Source organism: Hemicordylus capensis, chromosome 4 (genome assembly GCF_027244095.1).
Source record: "Hemicordylus capensis ecotype Gifberg chromosome 4, rHemCap1.1.pri, whole genome shotgun sequence".
Classification (NCBI taxonomy): Eukaryota; Metazoa; Chordata; class Lepidosauria; order Squamata; family Cordylidae; genus Hemicordylus; species Hemicordylus capensis.
Window position 1 is genome coordinate 302,898,861 of NC_069660.1, and position 27,616 is coordinate 302,926,476.

Consider the following 27,616-nt stretch of genomic DNA (forward strand, 5'->3'; position numbering starts at 1 on the left):
AGGTATAAATACATCATTGCATTCTTTAACCAGGAACAATTTAGCAAGGTTGATAGAACTAGAAGCAGACCTGAGCCATAAATGCAGTCAAGTGAGCTAGCTGGGTGTCAACATCCCTTCAAAGCTTCAAAGCTGGTGTTAACATCCTTTCAAGGTCACAACCTGTGACTTATCAGCACACAATTGTCAGAAAGTTCCCAAAGGACAACAGACACAATGGAGATAGAAATGGTACTTTGAATCGTCCTAATACAAGCTGGCATAGGAGTATGCCTTGAAATCTGATAGGCTTCTAATCTGGTCCAATATTGACATTTTTGCCGACTGCTATCCAGTGTTTCCTCTAACAGGCATTCCCAGATGTTGTTGACTACAGCTCCCAGAATCCTCAGCTATAATGGCTTTTGCTTGGGGATTCTGGGGGTTGTAGTCAACAACATCTGGGAATCCCTGTTAAAGGGAACACTGCTGCTATCTATTAATCGATTTCTTGAAGGAGAAACGTGGAGAATGGGGATGAAACATCAAGAATCAACCTTGAGCTGCTTCTACAACCGGGGCTGTCAAACTTGGGCCCCACATCAGTCCCAGTCACAATGGCCTTTGATGGGAGCTGTAGTCCAACAGCATTTGGGGACTCAAGTTTTGAGAACCTTTGTTGTACAACACACAGATTATTTAGCGCTTCCCCAGCCCCCCGACTACTGCTTACTGGTGGTGCCCACTGGAGATACATCTGGTTTAGAACCGAATGAAAAAAGGGATGTGGAGGGAATCTATCAAGACTGAGATGAGCAGGCCCAAACAAAGGAGCAATAAGAACCTCCTCAAACAAGTTCATTCTCACTTGATGTTTAGTGGATCCAAAGAACACTCAGCCACTTGTGCTCTAGATGTGTTAAACCAAGATCTCCCAGTGAGCAATCTCACAGCTTTTGCCCATTATTTTGGGCCCATTCATACACTAACATTTCTGTGGGAGTGTAGGCTATTGCTCAGACCTTTGTAAACTCAACGTTCTCCTCCAGAATAAACTTTTTAAACATACATGGTTTTTGTTCAGACAGAGGTAGAGTACAAGCTTAACACATTTCTGAGTGGCATGGTTTCACTGAGCATTTTAAAAATATAAGAACAGCCCTGCTGGATCAGGCCCAAGGCCCATCTAGTCCAGCACCCTGTTTTACACACTACCAGATGCCTCTGAGAAGCCCACAGGCAAGAGGTATGTGCATGCCCTCTCTCCTGATGTTGCTCCCCTGTATCTGGTATTTAGAGGCACCTTGCCTCCGAGGCTGGCGGTGGCCTATAGCCACCAGACCTATAGCCATTAATAGACTTGTCCTCCATGATTTTTTCTAACACCCTTTTAAAGCTATCACCACATCCCATGGCAGACAATTCCACAGGTTAATTATGTACTGTCCAAGTGTACTATGTCAACTGAGTCACCTTCATTGACACTCTCAAGTGTTTTCGTAAAGAGACTGACAGACTGAACTTCTTAGTTGCTGCCAGCCAGTGCAGACAACACTCAGAAAGATGTTTCCCATGTTCCAGTTGCAGAGAACAGATTTGGAGCTGGTCATCAGCACCCTGGATAAGGGATATCTTATGCCATTGACCCTTGGTCTGGGCTTTGTTATTTGGAGCTTGTGAGGGTTCAGGAGAGGCTAAGTAACAGCAACAGTGAGTGTTACAAATTTTTCTCTGTGGTGGCATTCCAAACCAGTTGTACCATTTGCTAATTTATCATGAAGCTGGGATTAATCACTCCACTGCATGAAGATACATGGATACAATTCTGGTAGCATTTCCATGAACATAAGAACAGCCCTGCTGGATCAGATCCAAGGCCCATCTAGTCCAGATGCCGCTGGAAGCCTACAGGCAGAAGATGAGGGCATGCCCTCTTTCCTGCTGTTACTCCCCTGCAACTGGTACTCAGAGGCATCCTGCCTTTGAGGCTAGAGGTGGCCTATAGCCCATGGAAGATGTCATGTTTGAACTGGGACTTAAGCATTCCACATTCTAGACAACTGGGTTTTAACGAGACTAGAAATAGTACTGGGTCCCTCACCACCACCGTATATTTTATCCCACCCCACAAAAGAAACCCTGTAAGTCAGGCCCTGCCATGTCCTTGAACAACGGCTGGCCCTGCCCACAGAGATGATACTGCATTAAAAACAGGATGAGACCAACTTAAGGGCTTTGAATGAAATTGCAAGGGAGCAGACAGAAGAAATAATAAAACAAATACATAGGCCCTTTAAGTCCTCAAAATGCTGAAGAGTCTTAAAATTAACCCTAACCTAGGTCATTATTCTCATCCCTATATTGCATGTATTTTTCATTAATTTAAAATGGGCTGAAATGGGAGAAGGCTTTGCAGATGGGGGCTGAAGCAGTGTGCCTAAGGACACCTTGTGGGGTCTAGGATTGGGCATCCTGTGAAGCAGTGATTTTTGCGCCTCAGTCTACAGCCACTGCGCTATGGCAGTTCTCAGAACTGGAAAAGACCATTTGGCCCTTGGAATGAAGTGTCCCACCTCTTGCTTTGTAGCAGGGACGGATCTTATCTAGGGGCAAAGTGGGTGGTACTCACCTTAAATGTATCTGCCAGCCATGTCATCTCTGCCTCTATTTTATTATTTTTCACATTTATATCCTGCTCTTCCTCTGAGTACATGCTTATTTTTATCCTCATAAGAAGATAAGAACAGTCCTGCTGGTTCAAGCCCAAGGCCTATCTAGTCCAGAATCCTGTTTCACACAGTGGCCCATCAGATGCCGCTGGAAGCCAAAGGCAGGAGTTGAGGGCATGCCCTCTCTCCTGCTGTTATTCCCCTGCAACTGGTACTCAGAATCATCCTGCCTTTGAGGCTGGAGATGGCCTATAGCTCTCCGGCTAGTAGCTGTTGATAGACCTCTCCTCCATGAAGTTATCCAAACCCCTCCTAAAGCCACCCAGGTTGTTGGCTGTCACCACATCTTGTAGCAGAGAATTCTACAAGTTGATTATGCATTGTGTGAAAAAGTACCTCCGTTTGCTGGTCCTAAATTTCCCAGCAATCAATTTCATGGGATGGCCCCTGGTTCCAGTGTTATGTGAGAGGGAGAAGAATTTCTCTCTCTCCACACCATGCATGATTTTATAGACCTCTATCATGTCTGCACAGGGGGAGTGGTTGCCTCCACATGGTGACAATGTTGGAATTTATGTATATATGCATACGTTGTCTTTGTTCTTGCCACTGATGTATTGTATGTATATCTGTGTATAGGCTTGGGGTAGAGTTAAGAACGTTTGTGTCAATCATCAGTTCTGTAGACTGATTGGTCAGTTTGTGTTTCTTACCGGATGCTTGAGACAGTTTTTTCCTGTTAGGGTGATGTTTCACTCAGAGTAGAACTGTTTATGATTTGGGAATAGTTAAGTAGTAAGCCTTAGTAACTTTGTTCAATCAACGTAACAAGCCTCAGTTTTAGCTCTGATACACTCCGCTACAGCCCAGGGTAGGGTTGTGCATGAATCGTTTGACCCTGAACTGGACCCGCCTTCAGGAAAGGTGATCCGGTCAGAGATTGAACCGGATCCAGACTGGTTTGTACTGTAGCAGACAGTTCAAGGGGCTACAGTTGTAAAGAGGAATCAGTTGAGGGTTCCCCTTTACAAGCAAAGGGGAATCCTGGCTTGGAAAGGCTTCTAAAGAAGAACCACCGCTGAATCGGTTTGAGCTGGTTCAGTCGGACAGGCCAGCCGGTTCGAACGAATCAGTCTGCGTGCCATCTGAATTTGGACCAAACCGCAAAAACTGGTCTGTGCACAACCCTACCAAGGAGACTGTGCAGAATATTCAGCTTCAGTTGCAACTTCACACAGGCCCAATAAACTATTAGTCAAGAGAGTCACATGGGGTTGATGGAGGCTGCCACTGGCCCCAGAGCCTTTACAATGAAGAACACTGACATAACATCTGAATAAGGTTCAAGAGTCCAATGCCCGCAACTTCTTGGTCACAGATCAGAATGAAATATATTACATCAGAAGTACATTAAGCTCTTCACCAACACAAATTCACTTAAAAGAGCTTGAAACGAAACTCACGATCACAGGCCGCAGCATGGAAATGAATGAACAGAATCTGCCGCGCTCTTCAATCAGGGCTTTTCTAACAGCCTGTTTCTCGGTTTCTTCAAGAAGAAGGTACTTATCGTTCACATCCTGCAATGCACTGTCCAGTTGAGGCTGGATATCTCCTCTACCTAATCACAGTGAGGAAAGCAAAAGCGCATGTTTAGGTCCCAGCTACTCCCAGTCTCCAGAAAGTCTATGAACTTTGAGAAGAAAATACCACATTTCTCCACACAGCCAGACTCACAACTGCAGCAATCCAAGTGTGTAGTAATCATATTTGCATGACTGGTCATTCATTACATGCAAATTAAAACTAGGTTCATTCCCCAGCCATCAGAATCAATACAAGTAACACCCCCCATGGTCCCAACTGGAGAAATCCATCTTCATTTTCAGTTAAGATCAAAAGGATTCCAATGTACCTTTGTACAAAGCAATTTTCTCACTATTCAGAATAGATAGGCATAAATTCAGGAGCGGCTACACAAATGGAGGGATGATTCTGATTCATTTTTCATGTGACAAATGAAGGGGATTTTTCTAAATATGGAAAAGTCCTATTTACATATGTCCAACACGTGTACAATCTGTGTGCAGTATACAACATACAGACCAGTAAACAGGTAGAGTTTATGACGTTATGTTGAATGCAGGTACGGCAGTACACTTCCTATTCATATCCTGCATTTCAGGAGGCCTGTACTCAGGTTCACATTTAAAATTTGAGGCAATGTGAGGGGGGAAATAAGAAAAAGATGTGTGTTTCCTTATTTTACATTATCTCCTTTTTCTTTCATTGGCCCCACATTTTGTCCTTGTTTGTCCTTCATATTGTCCTTATTTTCCCTACAAAAAGGGTCCCCTGGAAGTAGAAAGTTTGAGAACTGATCTAGATCAAAGTTGTACACAAACACACCAAGGACTTGCCAGGGCACTAAGAACCTGGTTTGAGCTAGGTGGTCATCCATCCAACCAGGTTTAAATCAAACCAGCTTCATAAGCAAAAGTTAAATGGTGTATTCACAAGTGGTATATATGAACAAATTTTCACCAAAAGGTTTGAGAGAGTCAGCTTTACAAAAAACAAAAAAACCAGCCAGCTGCTACAAGTGAAGCCACAGGGTTATGGATACAGGGTTAGGAAACATAGGAAGCTGCCATATACTGAGTCAGACCATAGGTCTATCTAGCTCAGTATTGTCTTCACAGACTGGCAGCAGCTTCTCCAAGGTTGCAGGCAGGAATCTCTCTCAGTCCTATCTTGGAGATGCCAGAGAAGCAACTTGGAACATAGATGCTCTTTCCCAGAGCGGCTCCATCCCTGAGGGGAATATCTTGCAGTGCTCACACATCAAGTCTCCCATTCAGATGCAACCAGGGCGGACCATGCTTTCCTAAGGGGACAAGTCATGCTTGCTACCACAAGACCAGCTCTCTTCTGGTCTTGTGGTAGGTTATTTATATTCAAATGTCTCCACAGCAATACCTCCTGCCAACCTCATTCAGCATGATGGCAATCACCAGCAAACTGTGCATTCTGTCTCTGAATTCCCAACAAATGAGTTTTTAAGGGGCAGTTTCATACTGAAGTTGATGTGGTTCCCTGGAGAAGTTATTCTAAAGCGGCATCAATAAATCGAAGCTGGCATGAAACAGCAGCTGATTAAAGCAGTACATTTCTCTTTAGGATTTTCAAAGTGATCGAACACTACAGCAAATGCGTCACGATAAACCCGAGTGCTGTTTCTAAAGGTTTATTTAGGAAGTTTGTTGATTTTTAAAAAATACATCTTGATTTTAATGTGGTTGAAGCTCATAGCCTTTTAGATGCATTTGACACACACACTCTCTTCTTCTATTACTTCTGCAGAATGATGACTGCAAAGAAAATCCTGCTGAAATGAGCGAAGCTTAACAGGTGCAGCTGATGTTTTTAAGTCCAAAAGCTATATGCTAAAGTAGTCTGCCAAGAATCACAAACATAAGAGCAGCCTCTGCTGGATATATACATATAGGCAGCTGCTTTGTACAGAGTCAGATCATTGGTCCATCAAGCTCAGTACTGCCTACACTGAGTGGCAGTCGAGTCCAACATCTTACTTCCCACAGCGGACAACCAGAGGCTCCCCATAAAGCCCACAAAGCAAAGCACGAAAACAACAGCCCCTTCCCACTGTTGCACTTCAGCAGCTGGTGTTCAGTGGTATACTGCCTCTAAACATGGAGGTTCCTTCTCCAAGAATAGAAGGGGAAGTCCACAGGAGTGCAACAAGGTTGTAGGCAGCCCTGGGACAAGATGGAAGGATGGGCAACTTTGTTGCCTGCCCGGGGAGAGAAAGGAAGCAGCAAAGCACCCAGCCAATGGGGCCCATAATCTGTAGGCTGGGAGAGGGCAATGGGAGGCACACTGTGCCCCATTACTGGCTGCACACCCTGACGTGATGTATGGGTGTTCTTTCAACATGTTGCACCAGGGACATGGCTGGCAACAGGGTGCAGACTCATGGCCTATTGCCTTCTCTGGTGGAGCACTTGAATGATGCTCTTGCTGGCTGAGAGGCCTACGAGCAGTGCATCACCCGTCAGCTGCTGGGGGGCGGGGGCCAAGGGGCCCCCACCCACCCTGTGCCTGGAAGCCCACTGCCCAAGAGGGGAAGAGCCTGGCTAGCAGAAGATGATTTCGGCTTTTGTGTTGTGGGCCCAGCACACGTGGCTGCTTCTTCATTTCAGCCCAACAGGGTCAACCTACCGTTGCTTCCCCCTCCCTGTTTAAGGCATGGCCAGCAGAAAAGGTCAATGAAGTCAGCAGCAGAGCCCTGATCCATTAAGAGGCTCAGCCATCAGAAACCAGTCCTGCCATCTTGGTTCTCACTTGGCACAAGTTCCATCCAGGCCAGAGACAGGGAGTGTTGTCTTCAACTTTGCCAAACTCTGCACAAAGTAAGGACGGAACCCAGCATATCCTGCTATGATGCAGGGGATTCTAGTCTATGTAACCCCTTCCATCACCGAGCATGCATTCATCCCCACTCTATGCGACAGTTATGGGGCTGTCTGGATCGTGGCATCCCAAAACTCCCCTGCTCCTCAAAAAAACCTGGAGCCTATACTATTTATGTCATTGTTTATGCTGGAACTATAGCCCCTTAACTCTTTTAACCTCCAACCCACGGAAGGTTTCTTGCTCTTTGCAAGGCTAGACCTGCCCAGCACAAGAAATGCCAGCTGTCATTCGAACTGTGAGAGGAAATTAAGAGCTCAGATTCCGAGAATGGCTAAGATGTGTCTGGTTAGTCAAGTGCAACTGTGCGTGGCGGAAGTTTTTACTTCAAGACGGTAAATCTGAGTTAAATACTTAAACCTACTTCAACAAATGGCGAGAGTTGCCATACGAGTGCAACCAGGAGCTCACTGAGGCAGAAGGCTCAAACCTATGGTCCAAGAATCCTCAGAATGCAGGCCAGAAAGACGCTAAATACCTCTGTGGCTCTTAATGCAATCTAACTTCATGATGGTGCATTCTTTGCAGTAGGGATCTGGTTCTGTAACTGACCCCGATTGCTCAGGACCTACTTTCCCCTTTACTTTCATGCAGGATGGGTGGTGAATTGCCATATCCCACAGGAAGGCTGTTTTATCAGTGCACACACACAGCACCAATTGCACACATGCCATGCAACAGGGTGGCACACACACACCTGTCACTCTTCCCCTACATTTTGCCTAATCACTCACTCACACACATGGGCAATGCTTATCTTCTACATTCAGAAAGACCAGGTCCGCAGCTTGGGGGTGGCTCAATGACTGAGCACCGTCACTATTGGCTCAAGCGGCCTCTGTGGCTCGGAGCGCCTTTTATCAGCTTCGGCTGATACGTCAACTGTGACCTTACCTGGACAAAGATAGCTTAGGCCACAGTTGCTCAAGCTCTAGAAACCTCTTGTTTAAGATTACTGCATTGTGATGCACGTGAGGCTGCCTTTGAAAACAGTCTGGAAACTGCAGCTGGTACAAAATAGGGCTGCAAGATTATTAACTGGGACTGGACATTTTGATCATATTACATCAGTGCTTCATCAGCTGCACTGATTCCCAGGCCATTTCCAGGCCGAATTCAAAGTGTTGGTTTTAACCTTTAAAGTCCTAAATGGCTTGGCACCAGGTTACCTGAGAGAGTGCCTTGCCCCATATGTCCCTACCCATACCTTAAGATCTTCTTTGGAGGCCCTCCTCCTGGTGCCCCTGCCAAACAATGTGGTGGCTACCGGGGAGAAGGCCTTTTCAGTGGTTGCACCCCATTTATGGAATAGCTTTCCCACTTTGTTCTTTTAGATGCCAGGTAAAGACCTTTTTGTTCATTCAGGCCTTTTAAATTTAATTTTTTATACATTTTGATCCAATTGTAACCAATTTTAAAATGAGTTCTTTTAAGCTGCTTTGTATTGTATTTTGTATTTTCTTTTCACCTATTTTTGTCTGTTATTTAATATGTTATGTGTTTTTATTGTGTGTTTTAATCCTCTGTTGTGAGCCACGCAGGGAACAATTTGTTATGGGGCAGCTAACAAAGTTTATTATTCTTATTCTTATTAATTACATACAGGGAAGGCATCCAAACTACTAGGATGAGTGCCATACGCCTGGGCAAGGCAAGAACTGTGGGCAACCTCCCAACTATCAGTCTGGAGAGTACAGTATAGCCTCAGGACTTCCATGGTCAGCAGCTGGAGCTAAGACTAGCAACTTGGCCAGGGCGCTTTCCAGACTAGCTGCTCATCAGCAGCAAAATGCCTCCGTTCGGGCAATTTGCATTTGAAATGTAAACAACAGGGGGAGCAGCCTCGCAACAACTAACAACCCGAAAAAACAGCAACTTTTCCACACCGGATGTACGACGTCCTAGCTCTATATCGCAGCAATTAAATTCGAAACAAGGCATTGAAAATGTGAACGGCACCCTGCTGTCTGCGTAGGGACTGCGGTGTCAGGACGCAGGAAGTGTGGAAGCACACTTCCGAGATATGTCCTGACCCCGTTGTAGGGTCTAGTCTGGAAAGCACCCTGCAGAAGTTGGAAGCTGCAGCAAGTGAAAGGTCCTGCTCTGTTGACCACAGAAGAGCAAGAGATTAAGCTGCCAGAACAAGTCTGGCCTGTCCAGAGGTTCATACTGTCAGTCAACCGCAAAGGTTATTACTGTACACCCCTTCGGCACACAGGATGACTCCGACCTGCATACACACTGACCACAGCAGTTCATTAGCCCAGGTCTTGTTAAATCACCCATGCTCCCTGAATGTGCACATAATGCCTTTTCCTTTCCTGCAGTTCCCCGCTCACAACTCACTGTTTCCATTAATTCTTACCCCCAACTCTAACCAAACCCAAGTACAGGCAATTACATTTGTTCTCATACGCAAAATAGGAAGCTCCCTCGTACCAAGTCAGACCATTGGTCCATCTAGCTCAGTATTGTCTGCACAGACTGGCAGCGGCTTCTCCAAGGCAGGAGTCTCTCCCAGCCCTATCTTGGAGATGCCAGGGAACCTAACTTGGAACCTAGATGCTCTTCCCAGAGCAGCCCCATCCCCTAAGGAGGATATCTCACAGTGTTCACACACATAATCCCCCATTCAAATGCACACCAGGGTAGACCCTGCTTAGCGAAGGGGACAATTCATGCATGCTACTGAAAGACCAACTCTCCTCCCATTCATTCCTTGCAATTTCCCTAGTTCTGCTGCTCCCCCTTCCCCTTTTCCAATGTCAAAATTGGCAGCCTTCTCAGGGGACAAGGCCTGTCTTTTGTGCCTCTGAAATGCTTCACAGCGCCATAATAAGATCTCAGCCTCAGATCACAAAGCTTCCAGACCAACACTCCAGTCCCTCAAACCAGGCTGGGCACAGCTGCTAAGTGCTCTGTTGCGCTAGCTTGGTAATTGACAGGGTATGCAGCTTCCTCACAAGCAGAGGAAGCTCTGTGTTGCTCCGTCTTCCTCCTCGGTCTCCTTCCCAATTAGAGAGAATGCAAGGTCTGCCGCTACTCCTGCCATGCTGCCACCAGCAACCCCCAGGCCTGAAAGCTGGACCTACAAGAGACCTCGGCAACTGCTACAAGCACCGCATTCCAATTAAGAGCAAATATTTTTACCAGTCCCCAATATACGTAGCTTGTAGATTTGTTATCAATCAAGGCACAAAATGCATGCATTATTTATTTAAGGAAAGGGGGATTTTTACAGTCAAGGGTTTACAAGACACTAAGGGTTTCAGGCTCTAGACTTTAAAATGTGTTAATTTTTTAAAAAGTGTGTGTTTTACATTGGTCTTCCGAGAGATGGTTGAACAGGTTTTCAAAAACTCAGCAAGTCTGCTGGTGCCCCAGTCCAACTGAAGGTCATGTAAAATCACTTCATTCACAGGAATGGGATTGTGATGGCAACCTGCATGTTCCAGCTCTTTTCTAGCCTGGTAGCATGTGGAGATACTTTATTTTGTGCATACCATGAAAAAGTAATGGGAGTAAGTGGCGCTTGTGTTCCCCTGCTCCCAGCCATAAATCTCTGCTCTGATGGACTGAGTGCGTCAATGCTCCTACTGCATTGCAGAGCCAGAATGCCAGGCTGCCAGAGAAGCAGGATTAATATGGGACCCTCTTGCACAGCACTGCTGGTGCTTCTGGGGATTTTTAACTTGTATTTGCTGGGATATACATTTGTATTTCTAATCTGCCTCAAGTATAAAGTTAACATTGAAAGGCAGGGTATAAAAGCCCCCAGAACAGATGTATCTGAAGAACCTGGAGCAGAACTAGGAAATCTGATGCCAATGCTAAGGAAAATGGTTCTCCCCTCACTTGCATCCCCCTGCCCGAGTCCTGGTACGACACGACTGAATAACGTCAGGTCGCATCTGATTAAGGAGGACATGGATCCCATCACCTGCACCTGGATTCCAAGGCCAAAGTTTGAAAACCCAAAATTAAAGTCTAGGCAGCTAATGGAGATTAGACATCCATTAAGAGGCCACAGCAAGGATTCCACCGACCAGCCACCAGGGATACAGTGCAGCTCAGACTTACCTAACGCCTCAGCTGTCGAGAAGGTGAGCATGATGAGAAAATAGCAGGATACAAAAAATTGACACAAGAAAGGAAAACAAAAAGTCAAAACCAGCATTCTAGCCCTCCTACTGTTTATTATACATCATTATTAGCTTGAAGAGACACAAAATGATTCCATTGATGTTGCGACTTCATACAAGGTTGAAATGTTAACCGTTTCCAACAGAAGACGTTTAAGAGAACGTCTTCTTCACTATGAGCACCATCGCTCATTGAGGTTCATCTGCAGTTGGACGGGCCTTCTCTGTTGCTGCTGCAAGACTCTGGAATATGCATATAAACTGGGGATTGGGAGGTGAGGTTGGAATTCTGTATAAAAATACCACATTCTGCAAGCAAAAAAGTCAAGTAGACTAAATTACACAAATTTGCATACTCTAACACTTCAAAGTTTTTATTTTTAGGTAAGTTTGTGAAGCTTTTCGCTGTGTAGGATATTCAGAGAAAAATGTCTATATTATGGGTGGGAGTAATTGTCATAAAATCATTAGATGTATTTTAAAGCAAAGACTGGCATTACATCTAAAGGATCCTTTCTACCACCACCTGAACTGGAAATTTCATTTATTTTAATGAGAATGGACATTCTCAAATGTTGAGCAGAACATAAATGTATACCTTCTGTATATATGCTATGCACAGTATTATACATATACACTGGCTGGTGACCCTAAAATTACAGACGCTGTACTACTAAGAGTCACACACTGCCATTTCATACTGCAAATCTGACGTCTGTAAATGCTTGTAGCACCCAAGTACTGTCAGAGTCTGAAAAGTACCCTTTCAGCATAGCCATGTATAGGTGTGTGAACAAAACTGGGATACCTGGTTTGCCTCGAACCAGACTTGGGCCAAACAGGGTCTGGCTATGTGCACACTTAAAACGAGCTCGGTTCAGGGGGCGGGGGCTGGCTGAAGCTCTGCTTGCAAAGAGGAATCCAGTAAGGATTCCCATGTACCAGCAAAGGGGAAGGTGGGACCAGGGGGCTTTTTAAAAATGGAGTTGGGGCAGGTGGGGAGTACTTTTTTTTTTTAACCTTAAAAGGTTGCCACCGCCAGAGGGTGTGGTGGCCTCTGGAGTGGGTGGCGGCTCACCCCTGTCCCTGCTGGAGCAGAAAGGGCCGGTTAGGCCTCTATGCATGTGTGGAGGTTAAAAAAAGTCCTCCACACATCTGGAGAGGCCATTTGTGTGACTTGCAAGGCCATGCAAATGGCCTCTGCACATGCGTGGAGGCAAATATTTTTATCTCCATGCATGCATAGGGGCCCAAACCAGTCCTGCCTGCTCTGGCGAGGGGGAGGAGACTGCCGCCACCACACCCACCCACACCGAATGCAGCTACAGTCAATGGTGGCACCAACTTTAAGGTAAAAGAGCACTCCCCATGCACCCCAACACCCTTTAACTAAGCCCCCTGGTCCCCCACTTTACTGGTAAAGGGTGTGTGAACAAAGTAACAAAGTTACCAGATTTCCCTCTACCGGTGATTCTCAACCTGGTTCAGCCCAACCCAAACCTCTCGAGTTGAGCCGGCTTGCACATCTCTAATTATAGTCAGCCATAAAAGATGCCAATAGCCTCTCATTTCCTTAGACACACAAGAAGAACTGTAATCCCTCAGGAAAGATATCTTATTTTTTTCTTTTTTAAAGGGACAACCCAGGTTCACAAATAGATTTTTTTTTTACAACAAAAAAGGAAATATTGAAACATGCACATCCACTGTGTAAATGTTTTCCTTAATTTATGAAAAGGTCCCCCATTGCCAGTACCTATAAAACAGACATTCCTAGAGATCAAGTATCCAAAACCATGAGACTTAACTACAACGAATCTTGTTTAATGGTTCAAAGAGCCAAAATATCAAAGATGGATATTATTTATGCATCATTTGCTGCTCAAAGTGTTTTATATTCCAATAACATTTCATTTGTGTTCTTAGGGTTGGTTATGAAACAGAAAGCCAGTTTTATCTGATATGCTTTATGCAGACAGTATTTAAACAAATGCAGGTTCTCCTTGGTTTATTCATTTGCTTTCCCCCTATAAAGCAAGAAGTGCAAAAGCCAGAGATTCCTTTGAGACAGAAATCCAAGGAACGCCGAACAGGTTCGGAACCCCCGTGTCTGAACAGGTTTGAATGCAGGGGCAACTTTAAGTTGCAGGGAGGGAGCTTTTACCTCCCCCATGTGTTTCCCCCTCCAGCGCTGCTTTAAAAAATGCTGGTGTGGGGCGGCTATATACCCTTTTGCCACCACGGTTAGCATAAAACCAGAAGTGGAGGATGGCTACTGAATACCTACTGAAACCCACATATAAATTGGAGGTGAAATCATGTTGTCATCAGAGTCTCCAACTTGAGGGGAAATTTATTTCCTGCTCCTATGCTTCAGTTTTCCCTGAATTGTCCAAAATAATGGCGCTTCTGTACACTGCTCTGAGCACCTGAAGTAATAGCCAAATAGCACCTGGGGCTTTTACAGTGCTTTTGCACACCGAGGCTTGGGGTATGTTCTTATGAGAGCGGGATTTAGCCCAGATTCTGTACTGAGATAGCAAGGTACTGTTCATATGGCAAGCATAATTATTCAGGTTTTATCTTTATGAATGCAGCTTAATTCTGAGTATCTGCATTCAGAAATAGTTGCACTTTCTAAAAACATTTTCCTGGGGTACTCTGTCATTCTGCGGAGTATGATTCTGATGTGTGGAGAGACCCCACAGCTAAAGCGGATCGAGATGAGACGAGAGCATGGTTTTGTCGAGTGTCTGCTGACATGATAGCACTCTGTGCAGACTTGTTTCCTGTGCCCTGGAGTCAACTTCTGTTCATTAATTTCTATTTTTTCCTTTAATTTTTAAAATTCTTCTTTCCTGAAAAGACTGGCTCTTTTTAAAAAAAATCAGGTTTTGTGGGTCTTGTGCAAGGCTTCCACATGTCTCTATAGCCAGCTACAAGTTTGTTTTTAAACATAGTTCAATGGAAAATTACGGGGGTGGGGTCATAAGTTGGGAAGGACTGGCCATGGAGCTCTGAAACCAAGGACAGTTGTAGCACAGGATCGCAGGACTGTGTATTAAATTTGAAGCTGATGGGTCAATCGATTGAATTTGAATAGATCTTTTAGACAGAGAGGGTGCTTCACTTTTTTTGTTTTTTATTGCTCCATCGATCTTGTGCAAGCCAGCCACCTGGGGCCTGATTGCAGTCTTGTGCAAGATCAACGGGGAATCAAAAACAAAAAAAGTGAAATATCCTCCGTCTAAAAAAAATTAAAAATCTACCAGTTGACTAATCAGCTCAAATGTAATACACAGAGTCCTGTGCTACAACTGTGCCTGTTTCAGAGCTCCATGGCCTGCCCTTCCAAACTTACTTTTTTCCTAATTTTCCATTGACCAATCTTGAAGCTGGCTACAGATAAACATGGCAACCTTGTGCAAGATCCACAGCATTTTTCTTTAAAGAAAAATTTTCTTTAAAGAAAAAGAAATATTTACAAATTTATATGATTTGTAAAAAAAAAAAAAAAAATTGCAAAGGTTTAAAAGAATATAGGGTTTCTACCAGACATGCCTTCTCCACCTGCGCACTTGAATAGGAAAGAGGAGTTGGGATGCCCACCTCCTCTGCAACCCCATTGGCCAAAAACGGACCAGGGCGCTTTCCAGGCATAAACAGCAGGGGGAGCAGTCTTGCAGCAACTTACTTACGCTGATATATGGCATCCTAGTTCTATATCGCAGCGAACAGATTAGAGACAAGGCAATGTGAATGGCACCCTGCCGTAGGGACTGCGGTGTCACAACGCAGGGAGTGTGACAGCACACTTCCAAGATCCGACGTGACCCCGTTGCAGGTTCTAATCTGGAAAGCGCCCAGAAGGATGGCAGAAAGAGCATGCTATGAACAATCCCTGCTTGGAAAAAAACCCTAAGGAACCATAGCCAAACTTCATAAGATATAGGAATATGAATAGCCCCAGCTTTTAGTCCAAATTATGCCTGAACAAACTTATTTCCATTTTGACTACTCTTGTCCTAGGTCATCCGATGTTGGACCACTTCCTCCTGCACCAAAGCTGCCAATCTGGAAAGGCTCCTGGTAAAAGAGGAACTTCCTGCTATGAAACTTTTCACTTCTACCAATCCTGCTTGTCCAGCATCAGCCAGAATGATGACCACAGCTATGAATGTGTGAAACAATGAGAATTAATCAACAAAACCACTCCCAGAGAAGTGTCTGAAGCCTAAACAGTTACCAACCACTGGAACAACTACAGTTGGCAATGGGTTGTTCCCTACGCGGACAGAAGGGTGCCGTTCACATTGCCCTCCCCACCCACAAAATTAGGAAAGGAACATGCTGACAGTGCACCTGTCAGGAAGTCCTCTGCAGACATCTTGGCATGTTCCTCTATCATGGGGAGGGGGGAGCTGTTCATCCAAACGCCCCCTCTGTACATGCCCCAAATACTTCTTTAAAACAAGTATTTAGAGCATGTGTAAAGGAGCCTTTTGGATGAACTGCCACCATTCACACAATAAAGGGACGTGCCAGGTCAGGCACAGAGGACCTCCCACGGGGCACACTGTCAGCACATCTCCTTTCTAATGGTATGAGAGGGGACTGTATTGCCCAAGCTTTGTATGAAAAGTCCTGTATAAAAGGATTTTGTCCTTTTATAATGGTACAAATGCATTTAAAATGCTGTCAGAGAAAAACAGGGCTGGAGAGATCAGAAGCCCAGCAACACACAGTTGCAAACATTTTTCAAGAATAAATTTTGTCAAAACTTCTCAAAATTCAACCATAATGAGATGTGTATGTGTGTGGGTGCGTGTACGCATGCATACACACACACACACACACACACACACACACACACACACACACACACGACACAGAGGAATTCTTTGCCAAAATCCCAAATGATGCTTTCATCTCTGCCCATTCTATATTTTACACTTTCTTCCTAGGGTCTATTTTTTAGTTCTCTATTCAACTCAACAAGATTCAAGAGGTCACAGGGCCTAAATGAACACTGTTTCTCTGCCTGATGCACGATATGAATGGGTCAGATAGTTGATAGTTAAGCAACAAGGAAGAACTTTGTGTCCTGGTGCTTGTCTACCCTCAATCTCAGGCTTCTAATGAAGTAAGCAAGCTCAAATTCCCAAAAGCAAAACCCCAAAAGATATTTCTACTTTTTAACTTTTATAGATGCAATTTACATGAAAGGTTTAAAAGAAGTTGTCACTATAGTTATCATTCAGGTCTGTCAATTCTTTGAAATTTATATAACTATTGGCTGACATCCAGACTAACACTGTGTCAATGCACCATCATTTCCCATTATGCAAGAGGTGATTTTCAATCATCTGCCCTTCCCTCTGCTGCTGCCTGTGTCTCACAAAACTATGTCCCTGGTGGTTGGGGGACCCCTCAGGGATATAGTTGCATGTCACATAGGTAGCTGCGGAAGGGAGGTAACTGAAAATTGCCCCAACCCCTCATGCACTGGTGCAGCTTTGGTTTGGATGTCAGCTCAGCTGCTTTAAAGAAGAATCAAGACTTCCATTTCAGTGCCACCATTTAAAGATAAGCTTCATTCACTTTAAAGATATGCTGATGAAACAAGACCAGAAAAGAACAATCCTACTAGCTGCTAAAGAAAGGCTCCGCTCCAACCACCTTTCTCCTAATGCTCTGAAATATGCTCATCAATAACTGTAAGGGTCAGTGGTCACTCTGCTCTACTGCAACACTCCGGTCCTTGGTCATTACGTCAACTCAGGCTGGAATTAGTATATACAAGCCATTTCAGATCAGTGCCCACTACATGGAGTTGCTTCTATTCTCTACCCCATAACTCATTAATTCATTTTCTCTCACACCTTTCCTGTTCCAAACCCTAAGGAAACAGCAGTATGGTTTTACTGGGAAGCCTGTCCCTTAACTATTGCAATTTCTGAATTATATCAATGGCTGAAATTTGGAAATTTGTGAATCCACACAAAAGAACTACTTTTACCGCCTTATGATTATCCAATCCTCCTCTTGCTCAATACAAATGAACTCATATTATAACAGCCAAACAGCAGTGACTGGAGGAATTATACTGCTTAGGGATAGAACACAGAGCAGTTGGAACAACATAATGTTTTAATGTAATTGCTAGAGTGCACTTAACAGAATGGCTTGTTTTTCAACAATTTTTGTAGTACCATAACAACATATATGCTGCAACATAAAGGCTTTTTTATCTTAGCAAAAAGACTTTATCATAAAGCAAGTCACTTTTTAAAAAAAAGTCTTAATAAACCTGATGCTTAGATGTTTTATTAGTTGAACAAAAACATTTTATAGTAGTGAGTTCAAGTGTGCATGCCAATGCAGTAGTAATACAATGCTCCCAAACTGAATGTGTGTGTGCATGTGAGAGAGAGAGAGAGAGAGAAAGAGAGAGAGAGAGAGAGAGAGAGAGAGAGAGTTTGTGTTTCTTTGTGGTGTTCTATTACCCTGTCTTGTGTTGTCAATAAGGCTTTAAGTGTCTTATGCTTGTTTCCCCAGAATTATGGCTTGTGACCCCATTGGGAATCCTGAAACTGAAGTGTGGTAACCTCAGGTATAAGACCAATAGGCCTACCAAAAGTGTGTGCGTGCACATGCACATGGGAGGACCACCATATGAGATTATTCCTCAGGAGCATCTATACTGCTGTTAATGCCAAGATGTAACACACAAATTAATCACAACAAATGCTCTGAAAATAACCTGCTTTTTTAGTTTTTGAAGAAATCCAAGAGCAGGCCTTGGAACTTGTTGCAAATCTTGTGCCCACAACTCTCAAAATATGCAATAGCACCTCACAGTCTGGCCAGAAAGGGTGTGTAGGCAGACAAAGGGTGTTACAGTAGCTGGACAGAAGAAGCTGCACATGGACCAGAAGTGGTTTAGATTTAGAAAAGGGTGACATTTTTCAAACGTTAAGACATTTTGCAGTGAAAAGCTCCAGGGTAGACACTAGATGAGGCAATGGGAGGGAAAGAACCCTATCCACACATCAGATAAATATTTATGCATACAGTCACATGATCACAACTTGTCACTAATATCCAAGCATGGATTCTTCAGAGCACATCACCGAGTAAAGAAAAACATGGGAAAATTTACCTTTCTTTGCTTTCTTCTGTAGTTTCAGCGTGTCGGAAGATTTCTTTTTAATCTCCTGGCGGGCTTTTTTGTATTCTAAAGAGAGACACAGTCTGTATATCAACACATTTTTATGTGTACATTATAGTAGGTTTCATTAAAAGAGCAGGCTATGTCTGATAATAGAAATGCAAGCCAAACTGGGAGTGTCTAGAAGACAACTATTTAAAAGCACCTTGAGAAGAAAAATACCCCAATGTGTTTCATAGTAACCTTGAAATTTAGCATGAAACAGTGTGCAGAAAATTAGAGGAGAAGGAAAAACAATGAAGTGTGACTCATGTAAACCCATCTTCTAGTCAAGCAGAAAAGATGCAGGTTCATTTGCACGATGAAGCACAACTGGATACAAAAAGCCATCTCATTCCCATCCTCAACCATTTTTGAAGGCTGTGCATGCACTGCTGCACAGAACTATATTTGTAACAAAGATTATAGTCCAAGATTACACTTCTACAGAAGAATGAAGGGGCTTCCCCACCATCATTTATATTTCTAAAATTCAATTTTTAAAAAAGTTATATCTAAGTCATCCCTATAGGGAAGCAAAAAGGAAGGTAAATTTTCAGGAAGGCATATCACAATTTCCATTACAAAATTTAATCATCAACTTACAAGGGGGAATAAAGTGCCATGTGTTTGTTCACCACCTCCTTGAAAAAAGGAAGCCTGCATTCTTAAGTGTGAACCATCCACAACAAATGTACACACTCAAGACTTAGGAACATAAATGAAACTGCGTTATACCGAGTCACACCACAGGTCCATCCAACTTTGTATTGTCTAGCTCAGTATAGCCTACACTACACACTGACCGGACAGAGAACTGGAACTTCTGGACGGAAAGTAAGTCATCTACTACTGAGGTATGATCCATACATTTAAAATTTACTAGGCACGTAATATCCGTTACAGCAAGAGAGAAAGCTTTACGCACCGGTAACTGTTATACAGACACAACTATTGCCCACTATTGACTAACCAAGGTTCTTGATTGACCAGTATTTGAAATGAACTTTAAACTAGGGGGCAGGTTCAGAAGTCACATGCAACCATAGTTGTGCTGGTTTTGTGCAACATGTCAAAGGAATATAGGAAGCTGCCTTACACAGAGTTAGACCCTTGCTTCATCTAATTCAGTATTGTCTACACCAGGGATTCTCAACACTGAGTCCCCAGATGTTGTTGGACTTCAACTCCCATAATCCCCAGCCCCAGTGGCCTTTGGTTGGGGTTTATGGGAGTTGAAGTCCAAGAACATCTGGGGGCCCAATGTTGAGAATCCCTGGTCTACACTGACTGGCAGCAGTTCTCCAAGGTTTTATGAGACAAGGGGCTTTTCCAGCCCTACCTGGGGATGTCCGGGATTGAACCTGGGATCTTCTGAATGCAAAACAGATGCTCTAACACTGAGCTACAACCCCATTTCCAGCCTCAGGAGCACACACGCTCTTTTCTTGCTTGCATGCAAGTCGAGCTCAATCTCAGCTCAAGTTGGAAACAAAACTAAGATCAGTTGTGATAGTCCAAACCAACCAATCTTGGTTTATTCTAACCTACTTACATGAAATAAACTGCAATGCAAAACATTAAATAAACTGCAACATTTGAAACAAGCATTACATCTCTATTTCAAGTAAGTGCATTGAATAAACCAATATCAGTCAATTCAAATATAATGACCAATCTTTGCTTGTTCCTCATCTCAGTTGGAAGTAAAAATTCTTCCAACTCGTGTGTGGGCAACGAAATTGGGGAGCATCCTCTCCTGAAGCTAGGTTGCATGAAACGGACATTTAACCATGTTTCCATGTGACAACTACACCTGCCCTTGCTGTCGAATCTTGGTTAAATGATAAATTAGGGTAGCCTTAACCATGGTCAACATTGTTCCAACACAATATGTAACCATGGTTAGGGAAAGAGAAAGGAATATACACAGAGGATGGGAGGGGATGCAGCAAAGGGAGTATATAAAACCACAATCCATCTAATCTCAGCGGTTAAGAGGGAACCAGTGCTACTTTTTACCAGCATCTGATAGCCATCACTACTACTACTACCGGGATTGCTAGGATAATGCTCATTTCCTGAGCACAAAGCACAAAAGAGAACTGGGGTTCTTGGGGGGAAATAAACACCCAAATTATTCAGCAATTTCTGACCACCCTCCTTTTCCCCAACATAACTACCTTTTGCATGGTCTTTATCCAGTTGATTGGCCACTTTCTTCCACTCTTCCATCTGCTCTTGAAGTGGGTTTATCAGACAGTCAATTAAAGCACTAATTTTGTTGAGAAAACACAAAGAAGAATGAAATCCTGCCGGAGAAAAATCGATCTGAATCTACTCTAAACCTGTTATACAGGAGAATGCGCTGACATCTTTTCATAGTCAATAGTAATTATTTAGCACTTACAAAAACACTTTAGATTGTTCAAAGCACTTCACATCCTTTATCTCCGTAAACTGTTACAATCTAGCAAGGGAGGTTTGCATTAGGGTCTTCACATTACAGGTGGGGTTGGGGGTGACAGTATCAAGGCTGAAAGATGGTGACTTGCCAACAGCCACCTACTAAAGTTGTGGCAGAATCTAAGTTTGACCCGGGGACTCCCTGATACACAGGAGCCCTCACATTCACTCTAGGAGTTACCGGATACTGGAACAGGCCCAGTAAAACATTTGCTTTGCTAACTGCAGCCCAAGTTCTCAATATTGGAAGTCCTGCCCTCTGGCACTGTTCACTCACTGCTGAGCTACAGCAATGCCAGGGACAGGAATTCTGAGTGTGTAAAGAGGCTTGAGTTGGCAAGTCCAGCTCTCAGGGTGGGCAGCTGAATCCTTCATTTCTACAAAGCCCAACTTGTTTGGTAAGAGAAAAGGAAAGGGTGTTCCCAGCAACAGAAAGTCAAAGGTTAGCTGGAAGCCAGCCCCAGTAAACAACTTAATGTGCTCTTCATTGAAAGGGGTTGTGTACCAATTACATCTTGACCGACATCCAGGAGCTAATGAAGAGCTATTTCCAAACTTTGTCGGCTCAGTGACATGGCCTTACTCACCTTGAAAACTGTCTGAGTTTGGACTCGATGCTCCTGTGCCTCATGCACATTCTGGTCAGAGCAGAACCGATTTCTCTGGTAGCACCTGAAAGAAGAAAATGGATTTATTCAGAAGGCTTCTAAGAACAGGCTTTCCATGAAACTTATCCCATTGTGGTCATAGCACTCCTACCTGACTTCACAAAAATAACAGACTCCAAGGCTAACACACAGATACATTTAGGGCTTAATCACCAATGGCTGGTACAGCAAGCCACACAATCAGTCTGACAGAGCTCTAATGGAACATAAGAATTGGATGGTTGCATACCAAATTCAGGCATAATTCACATTTTTAAGTGAAAAAGCACGGGCTGGCTTTTGGCATCTGATGAGCAGGGTAGCTGGCCTTCCAACTCATTTGAGTTTGATATGACTGGCAAAGACAATAAGACCGGCCTGCTCAACTTCCCCCCACCAGCTGTTTTTGGACTACAACTCCAATAATCCCCAGCCACAGTGGCCAATAACCAGGGATTGTGGGAGTTGTAGGCTAACATCTGCAGGAGGACCAAAGTTGAACAGCCCTGCAGTAAGAAAATGACATTGGACACACAGGCTTTGAGTTGTGTTCATTTCCCAGCAAATCATGGTTTGTTGGGTCATCTAAAATGGCCCTTGTCAAAGCTTAACACTGAAGACACACAGAGCCAAGTAGACCCCCCCCCTGGAAGGGCATTTCACATCTGTGAGTTACAGAAGCTGACAACTAAGAAAGCAGGCAGCTTAGCTTAAACATCAGGAGCTTAGCTTAGACCTTGTATTAACAGACATATAGAAGCTTCCGACTTAGTGTGGATTCATAAATCACTTCCCCCGCCCCCCAAGCCAAGGAACTCACTGGTCCCCTTGCAATGCAGACTGATGTGGAAATCTAGGCTTGTAAGTCTCCTCTCAGCTCACCCCAGGAAACAACAAACCTAATGCTTTAAATGTCCCAAGTGTAAGAAGAGGGACAGGGAGGAAGATGGGTGTCAAGCATGTTAAATCCATTCAAAATACAGAATCGCAATCTACATCTCTACTATGGCAAAGGGAACAGAGAGGGTCTCCTCAAAAGGACTACCACCAAGGAGTCCACCTCCATGTTTACAAAGATGCTTTTACAGAAGGTGACTCATGTTCAGTTTAGTCATCCATGAAAGCAGCTTCCTGGGATAAGGACCAGAGCTAACAGCAGCACCCTTGAAAGCTGCTAACATTTATTTTTCCAGAGTGACTGATTACATCTAAATCATTCAGCTGCTCCATGTTGAGGGTGGGAGGAAGAGAAGCAATGAGACAGTGCGCCCCCCGCCCGCCCATAACGGCGATATATCCAAGCACCATTAAACCTGTATATCAGATTCCAGACTATTCCAACTACCAGTAGATGGCACTGTTTATAAAGAAAAAAATGTAACTGCCTCACTGGATCACAGGAATCAAACCTGCTTCCAACACTGGACGAGCCAAAAGTACTCAGGGAAATTTAGTCATGATGAAGACAACATCGGCATCTCCTTTTGGTTTGATCTTAGCACCAATTAGGGCTACCATGTCCCCCAGAATTTAGGATAGCCCCCGGATTTGGGGTCCTCTACCCGGGTGCTAAATTCTACCCGGATTCTGTAGTAGTAGTCCTACTAGTACAACAAATATTTATATACTGCTTTTCAACAAAAGTTTCCAAAGCGATTTACAGAGAGAATTAATCAATCAAGCAATCAATCAATCAGATGGCTCCCTGTCCCCAAAGGGCTCACAATCTAAAAGAAACAAGATAGACACCAGCAACAGTCACTGGAGGTACTGTGCTGGGGGTGGATAGGGCCAGTTACTCTCCCCCTGCTCAATAAAGAGAATCACCACGTTAAAAAGGTGCCTCTTTGCCCAGTTAGCAAGGGAATTTACACAGATTTCTAAGGCACTGCCCGGATTTTACTCTGGATCCGATCACAGCATAGCAGGGCAGAGAAGGGGGGGAAGCAGGGCAGAGAAGGGGGGGAAGTATACAAATCTGTCAAATAAAATGCGAATTAGTTGTCGCATAATATGCAAATTTGGCCACACAGATTTGGGAAGCTTGAATATGGCAACCCTCCAATCAATCAATCATCTTTATTACGGTCCAAGACCAGCACAGCCCTTAGCACCATCAATCAGAACTATCCTGCTCCTGAATTTGGAAGTTCAGTTCTTAGCCATTGTGCCTCAAAGATCAATAGACCTATCCCCTCCATGAATTCATCCAGTCTTCTTCTGAAGCCAGCTACGCTAATGGTCATCACAAATCCTGAGGCAATGAATTCCATAACCATTATGTAAAATTAGTAGGACAGAACTAATTTTATGGGCTGATCCCAAGTTCTAGTCATTTGAATGTCAGACCAAAGCCGCACCCACCACCACCACCACCTCGTTACTTTCCCCATGCCAGGTTATTTTAAACGCTTCAAATACATTAAGTCTTTCAGAAGGTTTCCCCAGAGAATTCCCAAGCAGGTCTGTAAACTCCCAAGTTTAAATAAAAGCAGCAGGCTGGAGATAAGGCACGCTTTTGAAGTGTCTTCTGTGTAGCCTCTAAAGTGCTTGCTGAATTTTGTTGAGTTTCAAGAGCAGCAAGGGGGTCTTCCCGAAAAGACTACGGAAATGGCACGTAAGAGCCAGTGTGGTGTAGTGGTTAGAGTGCTGGACTAGGACGGGGGAGACCCGCGTTCAAATCCCCATTCAGCCATGAAACTAGCTGGGTGACTCTGGGCCAGTCACGTCTCTCTCAGCCGAACCTACTTCACAGGGTTGTTGTGAGGAGAAACTCAAGTATGTAGTACACCACTCTGGGCTCCTTGGAGGAAGAGTGGGATATAAATGTGAAAAATAAATAAATAAATAAATAAATAAATAAATAAAAGTGCATGTGTAACCTGTACATGCTGCCACTGGGATCCCAGCACTGTTCCCTCTAAGGCGTGTGCACACGCTCAATTAATTTTAGATCCCGCTCAGGTTGAATCAGGAAGGCCCTACTCTGAATGCATGCATGTGCGCACACAGTGCCTTGATATTGCCGCCCAGAACAAAACTCATTCCGCACGGAGATGAAAAAAATTAGAGGGACCACTGGATCCCAGTCTATCCATTTTTGTTGCACCCTTCTGGACCATTTACACATGGCTATGACATTCAGTATGTATGTTGAATGAACAGGCCTTAGGCTTGTTCAAAAGATAAAAGGTCAAGTGTACCATCGAGTCAGTGTCGATTCCTGGCGCCCACAGAGCCCTGTGGCTGTCTTTGGTAGAATACAGGAGGGGGTTACCATTGCCATCTCCTGTGCAGTATGAGATGATGCCTTTCAGCATCTTCCTTTATCAATACTGCCCAATATAGGCGTTTCCCATAGTCTGGGAAACATACCAGCAGGGATTTGAACTGGCAACCTCTGGCTTGCTAGTCAAGTCAATTCCCTGCTGTGCCATTAAGTGGCTTTTGGCTTATTCACCATATTCTTCAATGGGAACCAGAGCATGTAAGCTTAGGTGCATGGGTTACTTGAATAGAAATTATGCCAGAGCACATGACTGGGGCTTCTTTGTGTAGATATGTACCTATGCCCTGGCTCCCTGCATGGTGACTGCCCAACCCCAAGGCCTGTTTCTGCAGTGTATATGACTGAAACAGCCAGTGTGAACTGCCCCTCAGCATGCAACCCCCACCAGCACACTCTCTCAGTCACACTTCAGAGGACTTGCCGTAAGGATCTTCAAATAGAACCCAGCCCCAGGTCTAATCACAGCAGCTTTCCGTTAAAAGAGATGTGTGTTTTTCTGACACCAAAGAAAGGCTTCCTGGAGCACCGTGAAGCAAACACAGCAGCCACCCCATTCTGTGCAAGCTGCCGTGAGCTTTGTTCTGCCCCTCAAAGCCTTCTCACATTTAAGAGGCGGCTGCCATCTTGAAACACAGCAGGGCATTAATGGACACACAGGCAGGCAACCTACAGAACGGGGCAAGAGGCATCCGTGCACGTACACCTAAACTGAATTGTCTCTTGTTCCAAATGAGCAGGCATCTGCCGCAGCACAGGGAGAGGGTGGGGGTGAGCGAGATAAAACCTAATTTTCTCATCAAAGCAGGTTTGCTGCAATTAAGTGGCTGTGCATCCAAAACTCTCTTTTGAAAACTAATGTTGCTAAGGCCCTAATTAGAGGCAAGAGAGAAGGGAGGGAGACAAAAATACATCTAAGCATGAATTTGATCTGATGAGTTACGGCAAGGGCTCTAAACCTTTGGACCCCAGATGCTTGACTACAACTCCCATCACCCCCAGTGGCTGGGGATGATGGGAGCTGTAGTCCAACAGTATCTGGGGAACCAAGGTTGGGAACAAGAGACCATGTTACAAGATACAGTAATCCCTCGACCTATGAACTACTCGACTTACGTTGTTTTCGAGTTACGAGCGACAAAAAAGACCGGAAGTAGTTGCCGGTTTAGATTCAGCTTACTCGACCTACGAATGTTTAGATGCGGCTTCCTCGAATTACGAATGTTTTCAGACTTCCGTGGTGCGCTCCTCGACTTATGAAAATTTCGACCTCCGAACATGCGTTCGGAATGGATTATTTACATAAGTCGAGGGACCACTGTACAATGTGCAAGTGAAGGGTTTAGTGTGGACCATGAGTGCCTGTTGGCGCTGAGCCCAAGGCAGATAGCAGAGAGCCATACAAACCAGGGCAATGACTCAGGCCTGGCACAGAAGTGTGTATACACAGGAGGTGAGGAGCCATGCTGAGACCTGGGAGGAAAATACAGCTTCTTCTTCCTCCATCTGACATCTTTGAGCATCAGCACACAGACCAGACGGTTCCTGATTCGAGTCCCAGTTAATCCCGACAATGCCCTCCATGACTCTTCACCTCTCCCTACGACTAGAAGCTGCAAGGCAAACAAGTTGCACATACCATATTTACCTGAATCAAAGACGACTCTGAATTTAAGACGACCCCCTTAAAAAGCAGAGGTTAAATACAGATTATTCCTGCATTTACTTGCATTTACTCAAAAGGAACAGGACTCTCAACTTCTGAGTCCTGACCTCCTGATTTCTAATATTAAAAGACTGGGGGGGGGGGGGGAGAGAATATAGACTTGGATTCAGGTAAATACAGTAATAACAACAACAACCAAAAAAAATATTTATATACCATTTTTCAACACAAGTTTCCAAAGTGCTTTACATAGAGAAACTAACGAAGATGGCTCCCTGTCCCCAAAAGGCTCACAATCTAAAAAGAAACATAAGACAAGACACCAGCAACAGTCACTGGAGGGGTACTGTGCTGGGGGTGGATAGGGCCAGTTGCTCTCCCCCTGCTAAATCAACAGTATACACCATTTATGCAAGTTAGAGTGCAGTTGTTCTCAGTACATCCCCCCCCCCCAAAGAGTGTACAGGTCTCATGATGACCCCGACTCTAGATCCACCACTGCGTTTGCACAGACCTTCAGAAATGGGGTGCCTCCTGAGTGTGTTGGGTTTTCAAACGAGAAACCTAAGAAAAGGCCCTAAAACACAGTCTGCTAAACATGCTGCAAAGCAGCCAATGCTTGGCACGAATGCCTCTGGTGGCAGGAGTCTGTGGCACTCTTGGACGGGAGCATGAGAGCCCAAAGGTCTAGCTGTGGCATACCAACAGGCCTGCATGCTCAGCAGGCTAAAGGCAAAACTACACCTAGGCATGGACAACTGCATGTGCCTGATGGTGTACACTGGAACAGGGTTGCTTCATGGTATATTTGCCAAAATGGCTGGCTGCTACTGCTGTATGCCTCTCTTTGCATCCCATCTGTTTTCAGCAAAGACAGCCAAACCTCAATAGGCACACTGATGATGCTTGCACATCTTCCTCTCAATGCCACAGCCAAACCTCAACAGACACACTGGATCCACGAAGCTTGCACATCTTCCTCTCAATGTCACAGGCAAGAAAGGTAGGTAGGTAGGTAGCTATCTGTAAAGTTTCTCTGTGACTAACTGCTCTGAAA

The 27,616-nt window shown here is 44.4% G+C and overlaps 1 protein-coding gene across 18 annotated transcripts in view; it reads right to left on the minus strand.

Annotated features, from left to right (window-relative positions):
* MTSS1 (MTSS I-BAR domain containing 1) overlaps positions 1 to 27,616 on the minus strand; it is a 184,612-nt gene that overhangs the window by 25,563 nt on the left and 131,433 nt on the right. For 11 of the 18 annotated variants that reach the window (XM_053244858.1, XM_053244849.1, XM_053244852.1 and 8 more), the window contains 5 exons: positions 21,548 to 21,632; positions 20,678 to 20,769; positions 18,447 to 18,521; positions 11,223 to 11,234; positions 4,112 to 4,269 (listed from right to left, as the gene is read on the minus strand). In XM_053244858.1, coding sequence (XP_053100833.1) covers positions 4,112 to 4,269; positions 11,223 to 11,234; positions 18,447 to 18,521; positions 20,678 to 20,769; positions 21,548 to 21,632 — 422 coding nt within the window. The remainder of the gene's footprint in view (positions 1 to 4,111; positions 4,270 to 11,222; positions 11,235 to 18,446; positions 18,522 to 20,677; positions 20,770 to 21,547; positions 21,633 to 27,616) is intronic. The other 7 variants (XM_053244866.1, XM_053244857.1, XM_053244862.1 and 4 more) reach the window with 1 other exon arrangement.